The sequence below is a fragment of the Heptranchias perlo genome, chromosome 24 (assembly GCF_035084215.1).
Source record: "Heptranchias perlo isolate sHepPer1 chromosome 24, sHepPer1.hap1, whole genome shotgun sequence".
Lineage (NCBI taxonomy): Eukaryota > Metazoa > Chordata > Chondrichthyes > Hexanchiformes > Hexanchidae > Heptranchias > Heptranchias perlo.
The window spans coordinates 40,545,517-40,566,081 of record NC_090348.1 but is presented as its reverse complement, the minus strand read 5'-3'; the positions used below and the strand labels follow the sequence as shown (position 1 = coordinate 40,566,081).

Below are 20,565 nucleotides of genomic sequence, written 5' to 3'. Positions count from 1 at the left end.
GAAATTATGCCATTGCCTTCAGTTCTACAGGCTAATTACATTGCAATTCCTTATGTCTTGACTTTCTGCTATAGCTTTTTTTAAAAAAAATGTGGGGATATGGAAAAGTAATTCCAATTGCCGTAACAGGATTCAATTTATACATACGGGTTATCTTTAAATTCTTCACTGAATAGTGCTATGTGGAACAGGTCTTACAATATTGTACTGTTTTTCATTAAGGAATTTCTTGACTGATCCAACAGCTAGGGTAGCTTCATCTGAATTTTACAGGTTCTGACTTTGTTGCATTTTCACAGGAATGCATCCTTTCTGGTATAATGTCAGTGAAAGGGAAGAAGGTCCTTCACATGGATCGCAATTCCTACTATGGAGGTGAAAGTGCATCTATAACACCCCTGGATGATGTAAGTAATACAGAAGAACTGCTTGCATTCTTCCTTCACTTAGCATCAAATATATGTAATCGTGAAATCTGATCTTTTTACCTCGACTCTTCACATTCTTTGCTTTTATGTCCTTTTTAAAAAAAAATGTGGTAGCATTGAAGAGTTTCATAATATTGATCTTGCCTCACTAGCTACGAGGCCTGTTCCCCAGATGTAAGTCTTAATCTTGGATTGTTTTAAAATCTTGGGTTCTGATTTCCTTCGGGCAGTATGCTTATTGAAACTAGCTTAGGTTTGTCAAAAATGCTCAGTTATCCACTCACCAAGTTAAGCCAATTGCATATGCTCGTAGAATCTCTATGAAATGGAAGAGGAAATCTTAGCTTATTAAATGAGTTTTTGGAGAATTTTGGTGTCCACCCTATTTACATTGGGTCTGGGACTTCAGTTTCTGGTTCTGGATGAACAGAATTGGGTCAATTGTGCCCCAAAATGCAGTATAACTGGGGTGTGCAACTGACCTCATACTCTTCAGGATCAAACCTCATTCGGCATGCTTGGTTTCATTGGTCAGAACATTGAATGCAGGAGTTGGGATGTCTTGTTGAAGTTGTACAGGGCATTGGTGAGGCCACACTTGGAGTACTGTGTACAGTTCTGGTCACCCTATTATAGAAAGGATATTATTAAACTAGAAAGAGTGCAGAAAAGATTTACTAGGATGCTACCGGGACTTGATGGTTTGACTTATAGGGAGAGGTTAGACAGACTGGGACTTTTTTCCCTGGAGAGTAGAAGGTTTAGGGGTGATCTTATAGAAGTCTATAAAATAATGAGGGGCATAGATAAGGTAGATAGTCAAAATCTTTTCCCAAAGGTAGGGGAGTCTATAACGAGGGGGCATAGATTTAAGGTGAGAGGGGAGAGATACAAAAGGGTCCAGAGGGGCAATTTTTTCACTCAAAGGGTGGTGAGTGTCTGGAACGAGCTGCCAGAGGCAGTAGTAGAGGCAGGTACAATTTTGTCTTTTAAAAAGCATTTGGACAGTTACATGGGTAAGATGGGTATAGAGGGATATGGGCCAAGTGCAGGAAATTGGGACTAGCTTAGTGGTATAAACTGGGCGACATGGACATGTTGGGCCGAAGGGCCTGTTTCCATGTTGTAACTTCTATGATTCTATAGTGGATTAGGAGGAGTCAGCAGTCTTCCACATCACAGTTGAGTTTAGTACAGTACCCAATGTTTCACCATTAACACACCTGTGCCACATTTAATACTGTCATGATTGCCAGTTTGGCTCATTTGGAACAGTAAACACCTGGATCAGAAGCCTGTAGGTTATATCTCCACATCAGGCTATTGTCTAGGTTAGGCTGACACTTCAGTGCAGTTTTGAGGAACTACCTTGTTGGAAATGCTGTCCTTTGAGATGTTAAAACTGAGGTGTTGCCTCCTATTGTAGTGGTTCATGTGGAAGTTAAAGACCCATGATACCACCAACACTTCCCCTGAGCCAGCAACGCCAACAACAGATTGACATCATTCATCTTGAGACATTGCTGGCACAAAACAGCTGCCTCATTTGCCTACATAAGGCACTTCAAGAAGGAATGAAAAATGTCATAAATGGAAGTATTTTTTATACCAGCATTGCTGTTCCTAGGACCTGGGTGCCATTTGTGATCCATCTCTTCACCTGTGGCCCTTGGTTAACTTATGGATCCATGTATCCCTGGACTTCGATGTGCAAACCAACCAGTCGTGGAATGTTGACCTGAGTTGGCACTCAATGTGCCTCTTTCCTTGTTTTTAGCAACAGAATAGGGTGTATCCCAGTTTCCATACAGCAAGTAAAACGACCCAGTTAAAATAGAAATATGAACATGTAGCTTTTTCATTTCCTGTGGGCGGTATATGGCCAACTATCCACACTGACTGAAATCGAGAGATCACTTTGTGAGGAATTGCAGCTGCAGATACCCATTCAATCACTTTTTCAGCATTCCTGATAGTTGCCCTCAAGAAAAATAATGGAGATTTTAGTCCTCGGCAAAAAACAAATAATGCTGCCATATACCATCTACGCAGAAGTTGGTTTGAATTTGCTATCCTTTTTGTGTATCTGATTTTGTTATAAATGCTTAAAAATCCATATACTTTCTGCTTACACTATCCTAATTACATGTTCTTCAGCTGTACAAAAGATTTAATCTCCCTGGCTCACCACCAGAATCCATGGGCAGGGGAAGAGACTGGAATGTGGACCTGATTCCAAAGTTTCTAATGGCGAATGGTAGGAAAATTCCTTCTTGAAATATTTATTATTTAACCTATGAGACAAACTGCCTATATGATTCAGGAGGTGAAGTTTGAGGGAGCAGTAATTGTGATAGTTCATGACCATAAACACTTGAAGCTTCATTGTAAGGTTCAAGCTTAATAACCTGGAAGCTTTTTTTTTTAAAAAAAAGCATTGTTCTTCAAATGGATGTTGACATCCAGCGGTGAGCTTGTCTGGGTGCGGATACCCAACTGCCCCCCCCCCCCCCCCCTCCCTACCTCCCCAATCATAACGATAAGTGGAGCTCTTGGGGAAGCCACATAAGATGACATATTGAGCCGGGGGTTGCCTTAGGGCAGAATATACAGGAGGAAACGTATGTGTTTTTCATTTGCTAATGCCACCCCTACCCTCACGAGTTGCTCTTCTGGTATGCAACCAAGTGATCATCCTTCATGTGTGAATTGTTTCTCTTGCACTCTTCAATTCGCCCCCCCTGATTATTGTGGTGGTGTTCCTTACTGCTATCCTACTAAGTAATGGTAGGTAAAGCAAGTTCATATAGCAAAATGCTGGGGTGTGTAGGCTGACATCTAATTGAGTGGTGTAAATACACTATAGAAGGAGCGGAGTTGTTGAATGTAAGGCACGTCAATCTTGACTCAGTGGTAGCACACTTGCCTCTGATTCAGATCCTGGGTTCAAATCCTTCTCCTGAGACTTCAAACAATCTAAGCTGATACTTAATCAGGGATGTCCTGAGGTCATGAAAGGTGCTATATAAGTGCAATTTATACTCTTTTCTCCTTTTCTTTCCCCCCCCCCCCCCCCCCTGTCTTCTCCCATGCATTCTAAAGTATAATCCTTTGCTTGCAGGTCAACTTGTGAAGATGCTACTGTATACTGAAGTCACCCGTTACCTTGACTTTAAGGTTATTGAAGGCAGCTATGTTTACAAAAAAGGCAAAATCTACAAGGTCCCATCTACTGAAGGAGAAGCCTTGAATTCCAGTGAGTAGAAAATAAAATGGTAAATGTGTGGTGGCTGGGAAACAGACATTTTAATTTTAGACAAGGTGTATCATGGGTAACTTTTTTAACTACCAGTTGTGTCTAATCTCTCTCAAAGATGAAGTAAAACAAAGCCAATTGAAACATTAGTGGCTGCCCATGTTGGAAAACACTTCCAAAGCCAATTATTTTTTTTGGTTTAGAACTGGCATTTGGGACAGAAAAGATACTTGTCAAGCTCTTGCAAGCACAGCTGCACCTGGTTCGATAGAGCAGCTCTTTTTCCAGTTAGAAGAGCAGGCACGTGTTTGATAGCCTGTTCTGGTTTTGAATTTTGGTACCATTGTTTCAACGGTCTTGCAGGTCCTGTAAGCAGACCTTTTGCTTCTTAAGACTTAGAAATTGTATACCTTTGAGTCTTAAGTTACTGCACTTGCAGAAATCTGCTGACTAGATAACATCTATGTAGATGTAACATGTTCTGACCTTGCTACCAAATCCACTCTGATTTTTCTTTTTCCTGTTGCTCAAATATTTCCCCCCTTCACATAGTGTTTGAAAACATGCTTTCTGTTTAGCAAGAGATTTCTGGGGGGGGAAATGAGGAGGAAGAACCTCTTTGCTTTCCCTGAGCATTCACTAATCCTGTGTGTAGAACACAACAATCTTGGATATAGTTTCCAGGCAGAATCGATAACCTTAACACAGCATAGATTGGTAATTGGTCTGGGCATTCACAATGGGGCAAACCTTTAATTACCAAATGATCTTTAGAACCAGGGAACAAACAATTCTGACTCTGCCACACTGCTAGTCAGTAGTAAAAGCAGTTTCTCCCAACTAATGGAAAAAATGTAATTTTTTTTAACTTTGAGTGGAAAGAATAAAATAACTTGACACCCCTCTGCCCCTTTAAGCTTGGCGGGTTGTGACTTTTTTTGTTTCCTTTTTACCAGTGAAATCGCTGCTTTATGCCACGTCATGAGACATGAGATCAGAAGCTTTAACTGTTTGGGGAATTTTTACTAACCCACATCCTTCCACTTGGTCTAATGCACTGCTACACTACTTCCTATAACATCTTAACTTGCCAACAGATTGTCCTGTTTAGCAAAATGTGTGTTGCAGTATCCTTGACAGAGCTCTGGTTTTGCTACAGCCTTCTGCAATTAAAGAATTGGTTTAACCTACTGTTGTCATTAGGCTTTCAATGGGAAAAATAACAGAAATGGAAAAAACTGCTATTGCTTGGTTTCCAAACCTGAATTCTGTCTGGACAGAGCATTTTGAGAAATATAATGCCAGACATTTTCAGGTCTGTCACTGGTGAATGTAGTGCAGGAGCAATTCAAGCTAATTAATTGGTATCCCACAAACACATAGGTTTGTTTCTTTTCATAGTGTTTTGATACCAAAATGCTAAATATGTCTAATGACAATACTGTTTCTTTTCAGTATTGTAAAATGTGTAGGCCTTGGTGCCAAAGGAAAAGAAACTGAATAAAAGGGTTCATTTGGTTTGTAGGTCCACTAGTGTGAAAGACAAAATTATATTTCCTGTAATAGAACCAGGATTATTAAACTAGTTTCAATACTAATAGGTTCTAGTTTTACTGTAACCAATGTTTCATGAGCTGAACTGTAAACTAATATTGCTTTTTCTTAGAGTTGTTGGGCTTTATGGAAAAAAATCGATTTAGGAAGCTTTTACAGCGTGTTACCGCTTATGATGAAAATGATCCCACAACTTGGGATGGCATTGACCCCAAGAAAACAACTATGAGGAATGTATATGAGAAATATGGCTTGGGGAAGGATGTCATTGAATTCACAGGCCATGCTCTAGCCTTGTACAGGACTGATGAGTAAGTGCTTGTTGCTGCAGTAATTCTTCTGTCTAGCATATTTATATTTCATATGTATATCAATACTGTGCCTCATCACCCTTTTAAGTGTTTGCATTTTATTATTAATACCAGTGAAACTTTTTCCCTGCAGGGTTTGAATATCATAATTTGTTAATCCATTTAGGGTTGTATTTGTTTAGTCTAAGCATGTTTATTTTCACTCTTTATCCTGCATGCTCAGCATTATATAACATCTACTTGGCCACTAAAGTGTTGTCGAAAAGCCTTCCTTATAGTTTACAATATATATCAATGACTTAGATGAGGGGACAGTGTGTAATGTATCCACGTTTGCTGACTACACAGGTGGGAAAGTAAGCTGTGAGGAGAGTGCAGAGACTGCAAAGGTTAAGTGAGTTGGTGAGAAGGTGGCAGATGGAGGCGAATGTGGGAAAATGTAAAATTATCCACTTTGGTAGGAAGAATAGAAAAGCAGAATATTTTTTAAAAGGGGAGAGACTAAAATGTTGGTAGTCAGATTGATTTGGGTATCCTTGTACATGAATTGCAGAAAGTTAACATGCAGGTACAGCAAGCAATTAGGAAGGCAAATAGGGTATGTTTGCCTTTATTGCAAGGGGATTGAAGTATAAAAGCAAGGAGGTCTTGCTGCAATTATATAGGGCTCTAGTGAGATTGCACCTGGAGTACTGTGTACAGTTTTGGTCTCCTTAACTTAAGGAAGAATATAATTGCCTTTAGGGGTGCAATGAAAGTTCACCAGATTGATTCCTGGGATGAGGGTTGCCCCCATGAGGAGAGATTGAGTGATATGGACCTGTATTCTTGTTTAGAAGAATGAGAGATGATCTCATTGAAATGTATAAAATTCTTTGAGGGTTTGACAGGGTAGATGCTGAGAGGCCAAATGGCCTACTCTTATTTCTTGTGTTGTTTTCTTCTTTAGTTTATTCCCTCATTTCATTGAATTTAGCCCTTTTTAGAGTTATATACCTGGCCCTTGGTCTTAAATATTTTAGATTCCCAGATCATGTTAAATTTTATCTGGTCACCCAGCTAATACTCCCAATTCCTTGACATTAACGAATGCCAGGTCAGGATGACATCTGCCTTTGCTTCCTTGATGCTGTAGGTTATGAAAAATTTGTGCATTCTATTTACCAAATCTGATTCTAGACTACTTGGGTTTTCCCAATTTATATTTGATTGAAGTCTCCCACTACTCTGTTCTTGTATGCCCTATCTGTGTCTTCATAGAAAGCTTGGTCCTCCTTATGCTGATCAGGTGGTTTGTAGCATAGCATTAGTGGATTTTTTTTCTCACTAGATTTGTCTAACCAGAGTAGTACATTCTGTAGCTTTCACCTTTCCACAGGATCAACTTGGATTATCTACCTGGCATCTGACATGAATGCTGGAAGAATTTTCCTTTCCCATGCCTCTTGGGAGAAGCAGTGGACCCCATTATGTGCTTCCACTTCATATGGATGAGATCATGAACTTGCTGATATGTGTACATGCCTGACACTGGCTGTAGCATGATCCCATCAGTCAATTCTCTAACTTGTTTAGAAAAATGAATACTATGGTCGCATTCAAATCTTTCTATCCCTTTCAGGTACCTTGACCAACCTTGCCTTGAGACGTTAAACAGGATTAAGCTTTACAGTGAATCGCTGGCTCGCTATGGGAAAAGTCCATACCTTTACCCTCTTTACGGCCTTGGAGAATTGCCTCAGGGTTTTGCTAGGTGAGAATTACTATAAATGAGCAAAAGTTCTGAATAGAGAAATGGACTGTTGATGAATCCAGGCCTTTGGCAAGGAAGAAAATTCAGTGTGAAATATGCAAGTTAGATTCAGGCATTTTATTCTTGTAACTCTAAGCTAGAAAGCTCTTGTAATAAACACTTGATCACATCATAAATCTGAATTGTATATTTTTGAAGTATTATAAGTATAGACAGACTTCTATAGGGGTTTAAAACTGGGTGTAGTAACCTACTCTTCCAGGCTTTCTCAGACCATATGTGGATGGGCAACCCTGAGGCCTTTGCCGTAGTCACTCATCTCACCAGGAAGCACGTGCCCAGCCAGGAATGACTCCAATCTTCCCTATCTTTTTTGAAAGCACGTGACCTCCTTTTCTCATGCACAGCTGAGTCTGGGATCAGTCATTTAGTGTAGGAAAGGTAGGCACACTCGCATTTCCTCAGGAATTGTTGGGACCCTACTCCCTTTTTCAATGGTTGAATGTTTGGTTAAATCTTAATTTGCACAAACTCCTAAACAGACTTACAGGGTTGGATATTGTGTGGCATGTGTGTAACTTGTATGTTTACTTAAAACCAAGTTGAACCTGTTGCACTTGGTTGTAAATCTCAAGTGCTTCATGATTAAAGCTTGAAGAGCCCTATCCTTTTTATAAGCTACACCCAAGTACATCAAATACCACAAGATGTTAATGTTCCAGACTAGAATGCCACTGCAATGTTGCAGGTTAGGATTGATTCATAAGATTGGGGGAAAGTATCATTTCTCTTGGAATTTTTTTTTGCTGTGTGCAGTCACCTCCATCAAATTAAATAGTCTGGAGATTTCATGACAAGTGTGGCCTTGATGGGCTAAATATCCTCAGCTCATTCTATACTTGTGTATTTATAGTAAGTAAACAAGTTTTTTTTCCAGAAGTTTGCTTTTACACAAGAAAGCCATTACACATTTTGATTGCATGTTGCTGGCAGCTGGACTGCATTGAAACATTTGGTTTTAAAGATAAAACTGAGATTTCATTATTTGTGGTCCTGATTACTGATGCCTGGATCATGGATTTCAGGTGTCTGTGATTTGTGGCTTCTAGATTGGAGAAAAATCTGCACTTGATAGTTAAGAATCTAAATATTCACTGTGTGAATGTAGAAAAGCACATCTGTTTGAGTATTTTGGCTTTTATCTTTTGTCCAAAATGAGTGCCAAGGGACAAATTGCTCAAATGGCTGAGTTCTATATTCCCAAATCAAAGGAATTTAACACAGCTTGTATGTTTGGGAATGTGCTTGGACAAAATCATCGACTGAGATTGATAGATTTTTGGACTCTAAGGAAATCAAGGGATATGGGGAATAGATGGGAAAGTGGAGCTGAGGTTGAAGATCAGCCATGATCTTATTGAATGGCAGAGCAGGCTCAAGGGCCCTTATGGTCTACTCCTGCTCCTATTTATATTCTAAGACAGGAATACTTATGAGTTGTCATCAGTATTTTTCATGGCTTTTGGTCTGATTCTTGAATAACTTGTGAAATCTGCCAATTAAAGGTTACACCTACAAACTATGCCCACACTGTGTGCATGTATCCATAAATGCTGAACAAACTGTTTTAATGCCTATTTTTCCTTTTGTAGGTTAAGTGCCATTTATGGTGGGACTTATATGCTAAACAAGCCTATTGAAGAAATAATTATGGAAAATGGACGGGTGGTTGGAGTCAAGTCTGAGGGAGAGGTGAGATCTTTAAGCGCTTTGCTAGCTTAAATTATCAGTTGTTAAACTGGAGTCCCTGGATGCTGAGAACTTCTGTCTGATCAAACAGATTACTGTTTCGATTTTTATATTTGACTTGTACACATTTTTGTTCTATTATAGATATGTTGTAAAGAAACTCTATAACAATAGCGCCTCTTCTTTGGGTAGCTGACACTGTCTTTCAAAAGTTCGGATGTAGGGTGGGTTTCTAGGAGTGTGAATGTTTGGAGGCGGCCCTCCACGCAATAAGGTTTGAAAACCACTGGCTTTCCACCTTGCTGAATAGGGATTATGCAGGATTGAAGTACTTTTTAGCATGTGTAAATGTGGCCGGCAGTTAATGCCCAAGCCTCCTACACTCTAACAATATCGGTGTTACAAATTCGGGTCTGCTGTAGATACGTTAGTGGCCTGATCGCCTTACTTTTATAAGAGTTGACTCAAACTTCTACTTGGATGATTCCTTGTGACCTGGACTATATTTGTGTCTTTTTGCCTGTGTATTTGTTCAATCTCTCCAAAGGCAAACCCAAGTGAGTGCTTGGTGAGACAACTCAATGAATTGTTAAGCTGCATTATTTTCCATCGGCTGAACAATCATTTATCTCTCTATCAAAAAAGCTTTGCATAATATAAAAATAATGAATGTTGTGCTACCCGTCTTCACTGGATCATCTTGCTTGGCTTGAAGCTAATTTTCTAACTCTTCTCCCCTGTATTCTATCCTTCTCGTAGCCCTTTGCTGGCTGTAGCTTTTGCAGCAATTTAATTTTAAAAAATTAACTCGTGTTAGATCTTAGTCAAACTAACTACACTGCGAAAGAGCAGAATCCATCTACCTAACTTGGCATTGACCCCTGCTGAGTTCCAATGAATAGAATCTACGCAGCAACAATGTGTAAGCGATCACTGGAATATCAAATTTTCATTGTTAGCGCGCTGCCCTGTCTGAAACTAATTTATACCTGCAAGCCTGCTGTCTGTGAATTTAACCCTCAGCTATACGTTTAGCTCATTGGTAACATTTTTAACATTACATCAAGTTCCTTGCATAGAAGCATAATCTGAAATTCCAAAATGTAAGACACAACTGTCCAATAGAGTCTGCTTGAGTAAATAACCTGTTTGCCACAGAAATTTACACATTTCTTCTAAGCCATCTGACAATGTATAGCAACAGTACAGACAACTGAGTGCATTGATGGGGGTTTTATTAAAGCAGTAGTATAATAAAATATAAGATTTGCAGCTGTACTTTAAGTTGTGTTGAAATAATTGGCCAATTTTTACTTTACAATTTTTTGGCGACTGTGGGGGGGGGTGACTAAATCTACCACCTCCATAATTTGTCAGCCAAAACAGCATTGCACTCATGGTGCTGAATCTTTCCAAGGTATTGCTGCACCTCTGCTGTGGATGGTTGTTTGATAGTTTCTTCTCATCAGTGTCAACTGGACTGGAAAACTCAGCTTGTAAAACTGAAGCTGCAATTTTCTCATCTTGTAGTTTTCCAGAATGTTGATGAACTGTCTAAAACCAAACATTTACCTGAGTAGAGTTGGCGATTGGAGAGCTTAAAACTCATACTTTATTACGCTATTGCTTTGCCATAAACATATTAAGGGGAAGCAGCATACAATGCTGGATCATTCTTAATCAGAGGTTTTTCCAAAGATAACTGTCAATAGATCAACGTAATAAACAAGGTAATTTGTCACAGCCAGAAAAGGATTGTAGGTTAGAGATATTAATAGATAATTCACATGGGATTATGGATTGAAATGTAGAGATCTTGTATTAATGGGGCGGGAGAGAAGTCCTGAACTAGTCATTCATAGGTTGTGGAAGCGAGTATTTTTAAAAATTTGTTCTTGAGGTGACATTGGCAGTATTTATTGCCTGTCCCGTGGGTGCCCTGAAGGTATATAGTCAACCACGTGGTGTGGAACTGGAGTCACATGTAAGCCACACCAGGTAGGGATGGCAGGTTCCCTGTACTAAAAGGCATTAATGAATCATTTTTTCTATTGCTAGCCCATAAATTACCATTTTATTTTGAACTTGCCATGGTGGGATTTTATATCCACTACCATACCCAATTTGATGGACCTAATGGCCTTTTTTCTCATTCTAAGTATGGTTGCATTTAAATAACAAGGCCCAAATCTCAGAATTTTCGAAAGGAATTTTACTTTCAATTTTTATTTTAAAAAATCTGTACTAAAGTGCAGCATTTCTCCAAATGAGGCATATCTGCTGACTCCAAACTGATTACTGCCCTCATTTTCTATAAGGGAAACCATTGAAGGTATAGAATTCAGTTAGACTTCTGAAGTTTGCATTTCTCTCTTTATTAAATTCTTTCAGATATGTTCTCACTCTTTCTCCTCTCCTCTTTCCACCCCCCCCCCCCCCAAAAAAAACTCTCTTCACTTATTTTCTTGCTTCTACTCTTGAATAAGAAATTGCAGGAGTGTTCAGGATGACTTCTTTCTTCTATTCTCCCTGCTGGGAAGGGCTTGATTTCTGCCTCAACATTTTGGCACAAGTGTAATTTGAAAACTTGAGTTCTGTAAACTTTACTTTGGCACCCCTATGCAAGTGTGGCGTTTGATGGAATTAGTGATTGAATTATTAATTTGTGTTTGCAGTGCTTTAATTGCGTTTGATTGCAAGTGCCATTTTTTTGAGTACTGAGTTGGTTATCGATCAGGAAAAAGTTAGCTTATCGTGTGAAAGTGGTATTGAGACCAGGCATGCCATTTTGTGCTTAATCCTTTTTAAAATAATGAGGGATTCAACACTGAATATTTTCTCGGCTTGAAGAACCCATTTTAGCTTTTCATGTAACTATTCAATTTGGGGAGAAAAAAGTAAGACAAGTTACATTGAAACCACAGCACAGAAACAGGCCATGTGTCCCAACTGGTCTGTGCCAGTGTTTATGCTCCACACTAGCTTCTTCCCTCATGCTAACCTTATCAGCATACCCTTCTATTCCTTTCTCCCTCGTGCTTATCTAGCTTCCCCTTAAATGCATCTATGCTATTTCCTAAACTGCTCCTTGTAGCAGCGTGTTCCACATTCTTACCACTCTTTGGGTAAAGAAGTTTCTCTTGAATTCCCTATTGGATTTATTAACTTTTATATTTATGGCCTCTAGTTTTGGACTCCCCACAAGTGGAAACAGGTTAGATGTGGAGAAAATATCAGGTCACCCCTCTGCCTTCTCGTCTAGAGAGAAGAACCTCAGCCTGTTCAGCCTTTCCTGTCAAGTATAGCCCCTTAGTTCTGGTATCATCCTCGTGAATTTTTTTTTCATCCTCTCCAATGCATCTATATCCTTTCTTTAATATGGAGACCACAACTGTGCACAGTAGTCCAAGTGTGGTCTAACATCACTTCTCTGCTTTTCACTTCTATCCCTCTATAAATTAACTCTAATGCTTGATTTACTTTTTTTTAATGTCCTTATTAACCTGCATCGCTACTGTGAGTTGTATGCGTACCTCTAGATCCCTTTGCTCCTCTATCCATTTAGACTTATTATCCAAATAGTATGTGGCCTCCTTATTCTTCCTACCAAAATTCACCACCTCACACTTGGACAGACGGTGAGTAAATCAAAACACATGTATATTTTGGCAGGGGGGGGAGGGGAGGAGAGAGAAAATGGAAGGAAGGGTCCATCACCATTTGCAACTATTGCATATACTTCTGTTACACAGTTTGAAACTATGTTCCGATTCCCTACTTGTGTTACTGAACCGCACAGTACTTTTGTAATGAAATTTCAAAAGATTATATTGCTCAATTCAAGTAATACCATGAGAAAATGTCTCAATTCCCCTCTTTTTTTCCCCCAATTCTAAATTTTTTTGCATTGGAAATTTAAACAAATCTTTCCTATGAAACTTGCACAATGTATAGGGCAAATGAAGACAAATATCAGAAAAATAGCTCCCCTTGTATACTTTAATAAAAACTGAAATTGGAGAGTTACAATTTAGAATTGATTGCAGTCCTGTTAAAAAATCATTTGATTTGACATACAGAAGGATTCTTAATTTAGTTTTAGTATCAGTAGCAAGCTAACTGAAGTAAAAACTTTTGAATACTTTATTCAAATGAGGAATTTACATTACCACATTATAGATACTTCCTAGGTTAATTGTAACTACTTTGAAATAATATGTATTCCATTATTGCTGGATATTTTCACATGCGGATTGCAACAGATGCAACCTTGGTTAAGGAATTGTTTCCACCAAAAAATTTGGAAAAAAAGCTGTTTGAAATAGTTTTGCTTCCTTTTTGTTTGTCATATGATTTATCTGCAAAACTTTTTGGATGCTGGGCTTTATAAACAAGATGTAAATGGATATAATATTTCTTGGGACTAAATATTTTGGTGCGATGGTCATACTGACTCTTACTTTGGTCACTATAGATAGATGTTAGAGATTGAGCACTACTGATTAACCAAAATGAACCAGTCAAAACCATGCTCTTTAACATTAAAAGCTTCCAAGAGCTGTTAGCTAGCTTAGATTGAAATGCCTTAATCAGCAGTAAAGGGTGACTTTATTGTTAATTTGTGCAATTAGGATTTACGATCAGTTTATCCAATAAATGGTGGAACAATCCTCCAAAAATAATCCATGGAATTTTTTGTGAAAGCAGCATTGAGTTTGTATAAATCCTGTTTGAGGAATTGATGCCTTTCCACAAAAAGGAATACTTGTTTCAAAGTTGGCAATAAAACCGCTGCTTGCTGGCAGAGGTGCAATGAGCCCAGTAGCAGTCTATGCTGAAGATTCTGGTGCTATGCCCACCAATTTAATCAAAATATATTTTGTTTGCAGGTTGCCCACTGTAAGCAGCTGATCTGTGACCCCAGTTATGTGTCAGACCAGGTGAAGAAAGTTGGCCAGGTGATTCGAGTCATCTGCATCATGAGTCACCCCATTAAGAGCATATCGGATGTAAATTCCTGTCAGATTATCATTCCACAAAATCAGGTCAACAGAAAATCTGGTGAGTTGCTTTCACAAATCTGCATTTCATTGTGGCCCTGGAATTGAGTGCATAGGCTTGCCTTTTAAGACAGTAGACAATCTTGTGCTCAAACTTCAGCAGAGATGTGCTCTCCACAAGAGGTTAAGTGTACACCAATTTGCAGCCAGCTTGTTTGATATTGGGTAAGGCCTAGAAATGGGTTGCCTACCTGTCTTGATCCTGGAACGGTATATTTGAATACAAACCTAAAGGAATGGTAAATGCAAGATGGGAGCAGAGGGAAAAATGACTTTGTTTGAGACAGTCAACACCCAACGGTTGGGCAAGTTCAGAAATGTATAAGACCAGGTACACTCCCATAGGGAAGGAATGAGTTGATTTGCATGTCACTGTGTCTGGTTATAGAGTGGGGTTAGTGGAGGGTTCAGATCACCAGCCTGATTTTGTGGGGGGTGGGGATGGAGAAAGTGCTGTGTAAGATTTATGTTTGCAGAACTCTTTGCTACTAGAAGAATCCAGAACAGTAAGTTTCAAATTGAAAATGGAAATTTCTAGAGCACTAATCTTTTGTCAAATTTGTAATCTCTTGATTAAGATAATGGTAAACTTGTTTGATTTCATAATCTTTTTAAACATTCCCTAGACATCTACATTTGCATGATATCCTACGCGCACAATGTAGCTGCTCAAGGAAAATACATTGCCATTATTAGCACAACAGTGGAGACCAATGATCCGGAAAGTGAGATTAAACCAGCACTAGAACTTCTGGAGCCTGTGGAACAAAAGTATGTTTTAATATTTTGAATTGTTTTTAGAGAATATTTAGTTGAAACTGTACAAAGATTGAGGCTTTATAATAGGGAAAGTCTGATTGTTTTGATATAAATGTTTTTTTTGGTAAGAAAATGAGTTGATAACTAAGGTAAGGAGAATTTTATGGGAACTTGTTTGAAGGTGAGATCTGTCATCCCCATAATTGTGATTTAAAAATGACATCTTTGAATAAAAGGCTGAAGTATGGGGGTTTTTAACAACCATCTGAGCTTATTTCAGCCCAGCCTTGTTGGTATAATGATCCTAAAGGAAACAAGTGAGCAGTCTCAACCCACTCAGTAATGGGCACAAATTCACTACTGTTGATAGTGGTGTTCATTTGTAGTATTAATGGTTGATGTGAGTCTAATTATAAATAAAGGGTGTTTATCTGACTGCTTGAGGCATGCTATTGTGGGATAGCACCCAACCTGTGTTGCAGCTGCCCTGACATTGGGTACAAAAGTCAAAGGCCAGCAAAGACTGCTTCACCTTGAGTTAAAACTGCTACTAAAAGTAAAAGGCCAAACATGCAAGAGAACGGCATTAAAACAAACAACTCTATAAAGCGTGTCCATGAAACTTTTTTATCCATTTCTAAATCTTTGCATTAATATTGCGATCTTGTTGTATTTTGCCAGTCTAAACTCAAACTCCGATCACTAAACCTGGTAAGCTGCAGGCCAGTCAGCCTAAAGTCAGAGGTGGGAAAACTTCTAGAGACCATTGTCAAGGACAAAATTAATTCTCACTTGGCATTTGATAAAAGTACCATATAACACTTGTTCAGAAAATAGATGCACATGGGATTGAAGGGATGGTGGTAATTTGGGTATGTAATTGGCTACAGGATAGAAGGCAGAGAATAGTGGTGAATGGATGTTTTTCTGACTGGAGAGAAGTATGCAGTGGGGTCCCCCAGGGGTTAGTATTAGGACCATTGCTTTTATATATAAATGATCTGGACTTGGGTACAGGGAGTAAGTTTGCAGATGATACAAAACTTGGCAATGTAGTAAACAGTGAGGAGGATGGTCGCTGACTTCAGGAGGACTTAGGCTAGTGAAATGGGCAGACAGATGGCAGATGTAATTTAATGTGGATAAGTGTGAAGTGAAGGCAGAATAATCTAAATTTTGAGGGGGGGTTGTGAGAGCAGAAGGACATGGTGTACATTTACAAATTTTTGAAGGTGGCAAGGCAAGTTGATAAGACATTTAAGAAAGCATATGGGCTACTTGGCTTTGTCAATAGGGGCACTGAATAGAAAAACAAGGAAGTCATGCTATACCTTTACAAATCATTGGTCAGGCCTCAGCTGGACTATTATGTACAAATTCTGGGCATTACACTTTTTAAGGAGGATGTTAAGGCCTTGGAGAGGGTACAGAGGAGGTTTATCAGAATGATACCAGGAATGAGCGACTTCAGTTATGTGGAGAGATGGAGAAGCTGGGATTTTTCTTAGTGCAGAAAAGGTTAAGGGGAGACCTAAAAAATAGATACTCAAAATTGAGGGATTTTGCTAGAGCAAGTAGGGAGAAACTATTTCCTCTAGCAAGTGGATCGGTAACCAGATGACACCGATTTAAAATAATTGGTAAAAGAACTAGAGGGAAAATGAGGAGATTTTTTTCAGTGGGTTGTTAAGATCTGGAATGCCTGAGGGTGCCATAGGAACTTTCAAAAGGCAATTAGACAAGTACTTGAAGAGGACTAATTTGCAGGGGTATGGGACTAAATTGGACAGCTTTCAAAGTGCTGGTACAGGCACGACAGGCCAAATGGCAGCCTCCTGTGCTGTAAGATTCTATGACTAATGCTGTCAACTAACTTTATTTTGGATAGATTACTAGTATGGCTCACAGATTTTTCCTGTAGTGGGTGCTGCTATTACTCTTGTATTCTATGGGACAGTTGTTAGCTTCCCCAATGAAATGGTGGATGACTGTGGCAGGTGTCTTGATGTTGTATTGGCTAGCGTCAATGTGGAAGGACATATTTTGCTTGCGATTTCACTTATTACACTATCTATCGGGACAGATGTTGACCTGTGATAGCACAGGGTGAAGTTCCTGAATGCTCAAACGAAACAAAGGGTAGAGGAAATTAAATCTGAATTGTTAACCGTGCTTCCATAGAATCCTAGAAATCATAGCCTATTGTACCAGTGCTAGATGTGGAACTGGATCCATCTATTATTTGCCTGCCCTTTCTAAATATCTTTTCATTTCCTAATTTGGGAGGAGGTGGGGGGAGGACTGGCATATCTTCTAATGACCAGTTTAGTGCAGTTTTTTTTTGAAGGCTTGTGAAGCTGAGGGGCATTTTTATATCGGGGGGGGGGGGGGGGGGGGGTGTGGAGGGAAATGAAAAGGCTATCTTGTATGTGCAATTCAAACTATTATAGCTGTTCCATTATTAGATGCATGAAACTTGCAAATTTCTCATTTTCATTTTTAAAGCCATGGGCTGTAGATTGAATTGGTGTCCCAAATTAAAATGTTTTTCGAGGATAATTTAGTAATTAGCAAAATTGATCACATACTTTTTCTCTTCAGATTTGTTTGCATCAGTGATATGCATGCTCCAGTTGATGTGGGAACTGAAAGCCAGGTAAGAATGTGATCCAGTAAATCTGGAGACTTGTGTCTAGAAGAAATCTGTGGAATCAGAATTTGAATTGTTGTATTGGTTATTTGGCCAGTGGAAATAGAGGCTGATAGTTTCTGGCAGCCTTGAGTGGTGAATATCACATGATCATTCCTGTGATGGCTGTAATAGTGATTTCTGTTTGGCTCTGTGGCAGCATACTGAGTTGGAAGGTTGAGCTCAAACCACACAGGGCCATTTTGGTGCCGTGGCAGGGGTGGAAACTTGATTGGAGGGACTCAAAACCGAGATGTGGGAAAGATGGGTATGGATTTAGGAGGCAACAACATGCTCAAGGACTTTGAAGAGGAATGGGAGGTTGCAGATGGTAGTTTGTAAGGACAGGGGGGGTTCAGGGTGGTTTTTTTTTGGAGGAGGTTGATGGGACATTTGAAAGGGATGAGGGGCAACCATTTACAATGCCAGCAAGCATAGGGGCCAGGAAGGAAAGTTGGATGGATAGCAGTTTGGTGGGAATGGGTTCATGAAAGCAGGAGGTGGGTCTCATGGACAAGATGAACTCAGGGCAGAGAGGAGAGAAATGAGACATTTGGGTTCAGGGCAAGGGCAGGGGGCAACCTTTTGGGAAATTTAGCTTGGCAGGGAAGGGGGCATGTGGCAGGCACTGAACAAGTGGTCTCAATCTTAGTGACAGAAGTCCTGTGCACTCCTTACATATTGATGAGGGTGGAGGGGCAGGGGAGAGGGCTTTCATGAGACGGTTGGAAGTGGAGAAATGAAGCCGGGAGTTATCTTTGCGTTCCGGATGTTCCTGAGCAGCTTTAGCAGAGAGAGCATGGCCTGATGGTGGTTGTGGTTCAACTAGATCTGATGAATGGCATAACGAATTGTGCAGCAGATACATTTAAGTCTGCATCCCTGGGACTTGAAGGATGGGGAACGACCAGGGTGAGGAATAAGGAATTTACTGGGAACAAAGGCATTAACGGTGGGCATGATTGAGCAGATTGACAGCTACAGACATCGGACATGTAGGTGACTGCCTGTTTGTGGATAATGTTGCCAAGGGCTAGGGTGTAGATGAAGAGTAGGGGGTCACAGTTAGATTCTTGGGGATAGGGTGTCTCCTGAGGTGATGGTGCTGGATGGGAAGAGAAGCCATTGGTAGAGATGCTCTGGCTGAACCAGATGTGACCGCTCACTGAGCTGGATAACAGGAGATGTACTCTCCAGTTTGGAAAACTGGTTATACATAAGTGGTCAAAAAACAGTCCTGTGGCAAACTCACTTCTGTGTTAATTGGTTACTTTTTGATATTGAACAGATTTTCATTTCAAGAACCTATGATGCCACCACCCACTTTGAGACCACTTGTGATGATATCAAAGATATTTACAGGAGGATGATGGGGGTTGAGTTTGACTTTGAAGAAATGAAGCGGAAGCAAAATGATATCTTCGGAGAAGATGAGCAGAAAGAACCTGCTTTACAGTAAACCTGAAATCTTGTACTTAATTGGCTGATTCAACTGGTGTCATTAAGGAACTTAATGAGCACTGCAGAAAAAGAAAGTTTGTATTGTGGGGCCTGCTTATTTTTTAAATCGCATCTTCAAGATCCTGACAAGTATTGCACTGATTCTAGATGGAAAACCCATCAATTGTCTTTGGCATCATGTGTAAATTTTGCTGATATCTTAGGGGTGCTGTCCAAAGAAGACAATTTACTGATGTCTGAAAAGTTTTGATCAGAGGTTTGAGGAGGGGGGAAAGCCATGACTTAATGCAGATGCATTCTTTACTGTAAACATGGAAAGATGTAAAAATGCTAAATCAGTATTCCATATTTTGTGGAAGTATTTACTGCCATCTGCTTTAACATCAGCTGTAACATTTAATGGTCTAAAAATTCATTTGTGTAATCTACTAACTGTTTATGATGGATTGATTCTATGTAGAACTGCAACTTCACAATAAAAACTTGTATGTACCACCAGCCATTTCTAAATACTATAGAAACTTATCATTTTTAATCTTGTTTACATTTCTGGGGTTTCAAATAATTTGACTTGCTTTGGATCCAGTTAACTCCAAATTTAGAGTTTATGGAGGTGACCCCAGTCTTGCTAAAGAATACCCTAATTTAATCCTGGATATTGAGTTTAACTAAACCCTGCTTTTAAACTCTCAGCTGCAGACAATATATATTAAAGGCAACTTGGAAATTTTAGTGAAATGAACAGATTTCAAAGCAGGTGGATGTGAATACCTTCTGTCAGTTTGGAAGGATCAACTGAATGCAGTGAGATGTTTAAGAGCTTAAAGATCTGTCATGACCACTTAGCACAAAATGGCTTCTGTACTCAAACGTTAGATGGTCTTCAAATAAACTGTGCTTTTTGGATCTACCACATACTTGAGTTCAAGCTTTCTTACTAAGATGTACATCATTGGTAAAGACTGTAACCAAGAATTGTACTTTTTGATATTTTTAGGCTATGTCCCCTAGTCCTAGACTCCCCAACCAGCAGAAATAGTTTCTCTATCTGTTCCCCTTAATATCTTAAACTTCAATCAAATCACCCCTTAATCTAAATGCCAGGGAACACAACCCTATTTTGTGCAATCTATCCTTGTAATTTAACCCTTGGAATCCAGGTATCATTCTAGTAAATCTACATTGCACTCCCTCCAAGGCCAATATATCCTTCCTAAGGTGCAGTGTCAAGAATTGAATGCAGGTGTGGTCTAACCAGAGCTTTGTATAGGTGTATGTTGGCCCACTCCATATAGTATTGAGACACTTAGACCGACTCTCCTCCCCATCCTCAGACTTTAACCCTTTCTACAAGCCATCTGATGCAATAAGCTGAGATAAAAGCTAAACAATTAGTTTTTACCCTTTCACCAAACCTTGCACACTTCAGGCCTGGGAGCAAAATGATCAAAGAAAACTAAAAGGTCATTTTGGGAGGGATTCTGAATTAATAACAATCTGACTGCTGCATTCAGTATCTAGAATGGAAGAACCAGACCAGTTTAA

General features: G+C 39.4%; 1 protein-coding gene across 1 annotated transcript in view; it reads left to right on the top strand.

The window, feature by feature from the left end:
• The window catches only part of gdi2 (GDP dissociation inhibitor 2), a 34,781-nt gene extending 14,846 nt beyond the window's left edge, over window positions 1-19,935 (top strand). The window contains exons 2-11 of the mRNA XM_068005148.1: window positions 300-407; window positions 2,586-2,685; window positions 3,550-3,684; window positions 5,351-5,549; window positions 7,171-7,302; window positions 8,955-9,054; window positions 13,941-14,112; window positions 14,738-14,882; window positions 17,472-17,526; window positions 18,848-19,935. Coding sequence (XP_067861249.1) covers window positions 300-407; window positions 2,586-2,685; window positions 3,550-3,684; window positions 5,351-5,549; window positions 7,171-7,302; window positions 8,955-9,054; window positions 13,941-14,112; window positions 14,738-14,882; window positions 17,472-17,526; window positions 18,848-19,018 — 1,317 coding nt within the window. The 3' untranslated portion in view covers window positions 19,019-19,935. The remainder of the gene's footprint in view (window positions 1-299; window positions 408-2,585; window positions 2,686-3,549; window positions 3,685-5,350; window positions 5,550-7,170; window positions 7,303-8,954; window positions 9,055-13,940; window positions 14,113-14,737; window positions 14,883-17,471; window positions 17,527-18,847) is intronic.
• The last annotated feature ends 630 nt before the right edge of the window (window positions 19,936-20,565 follow it).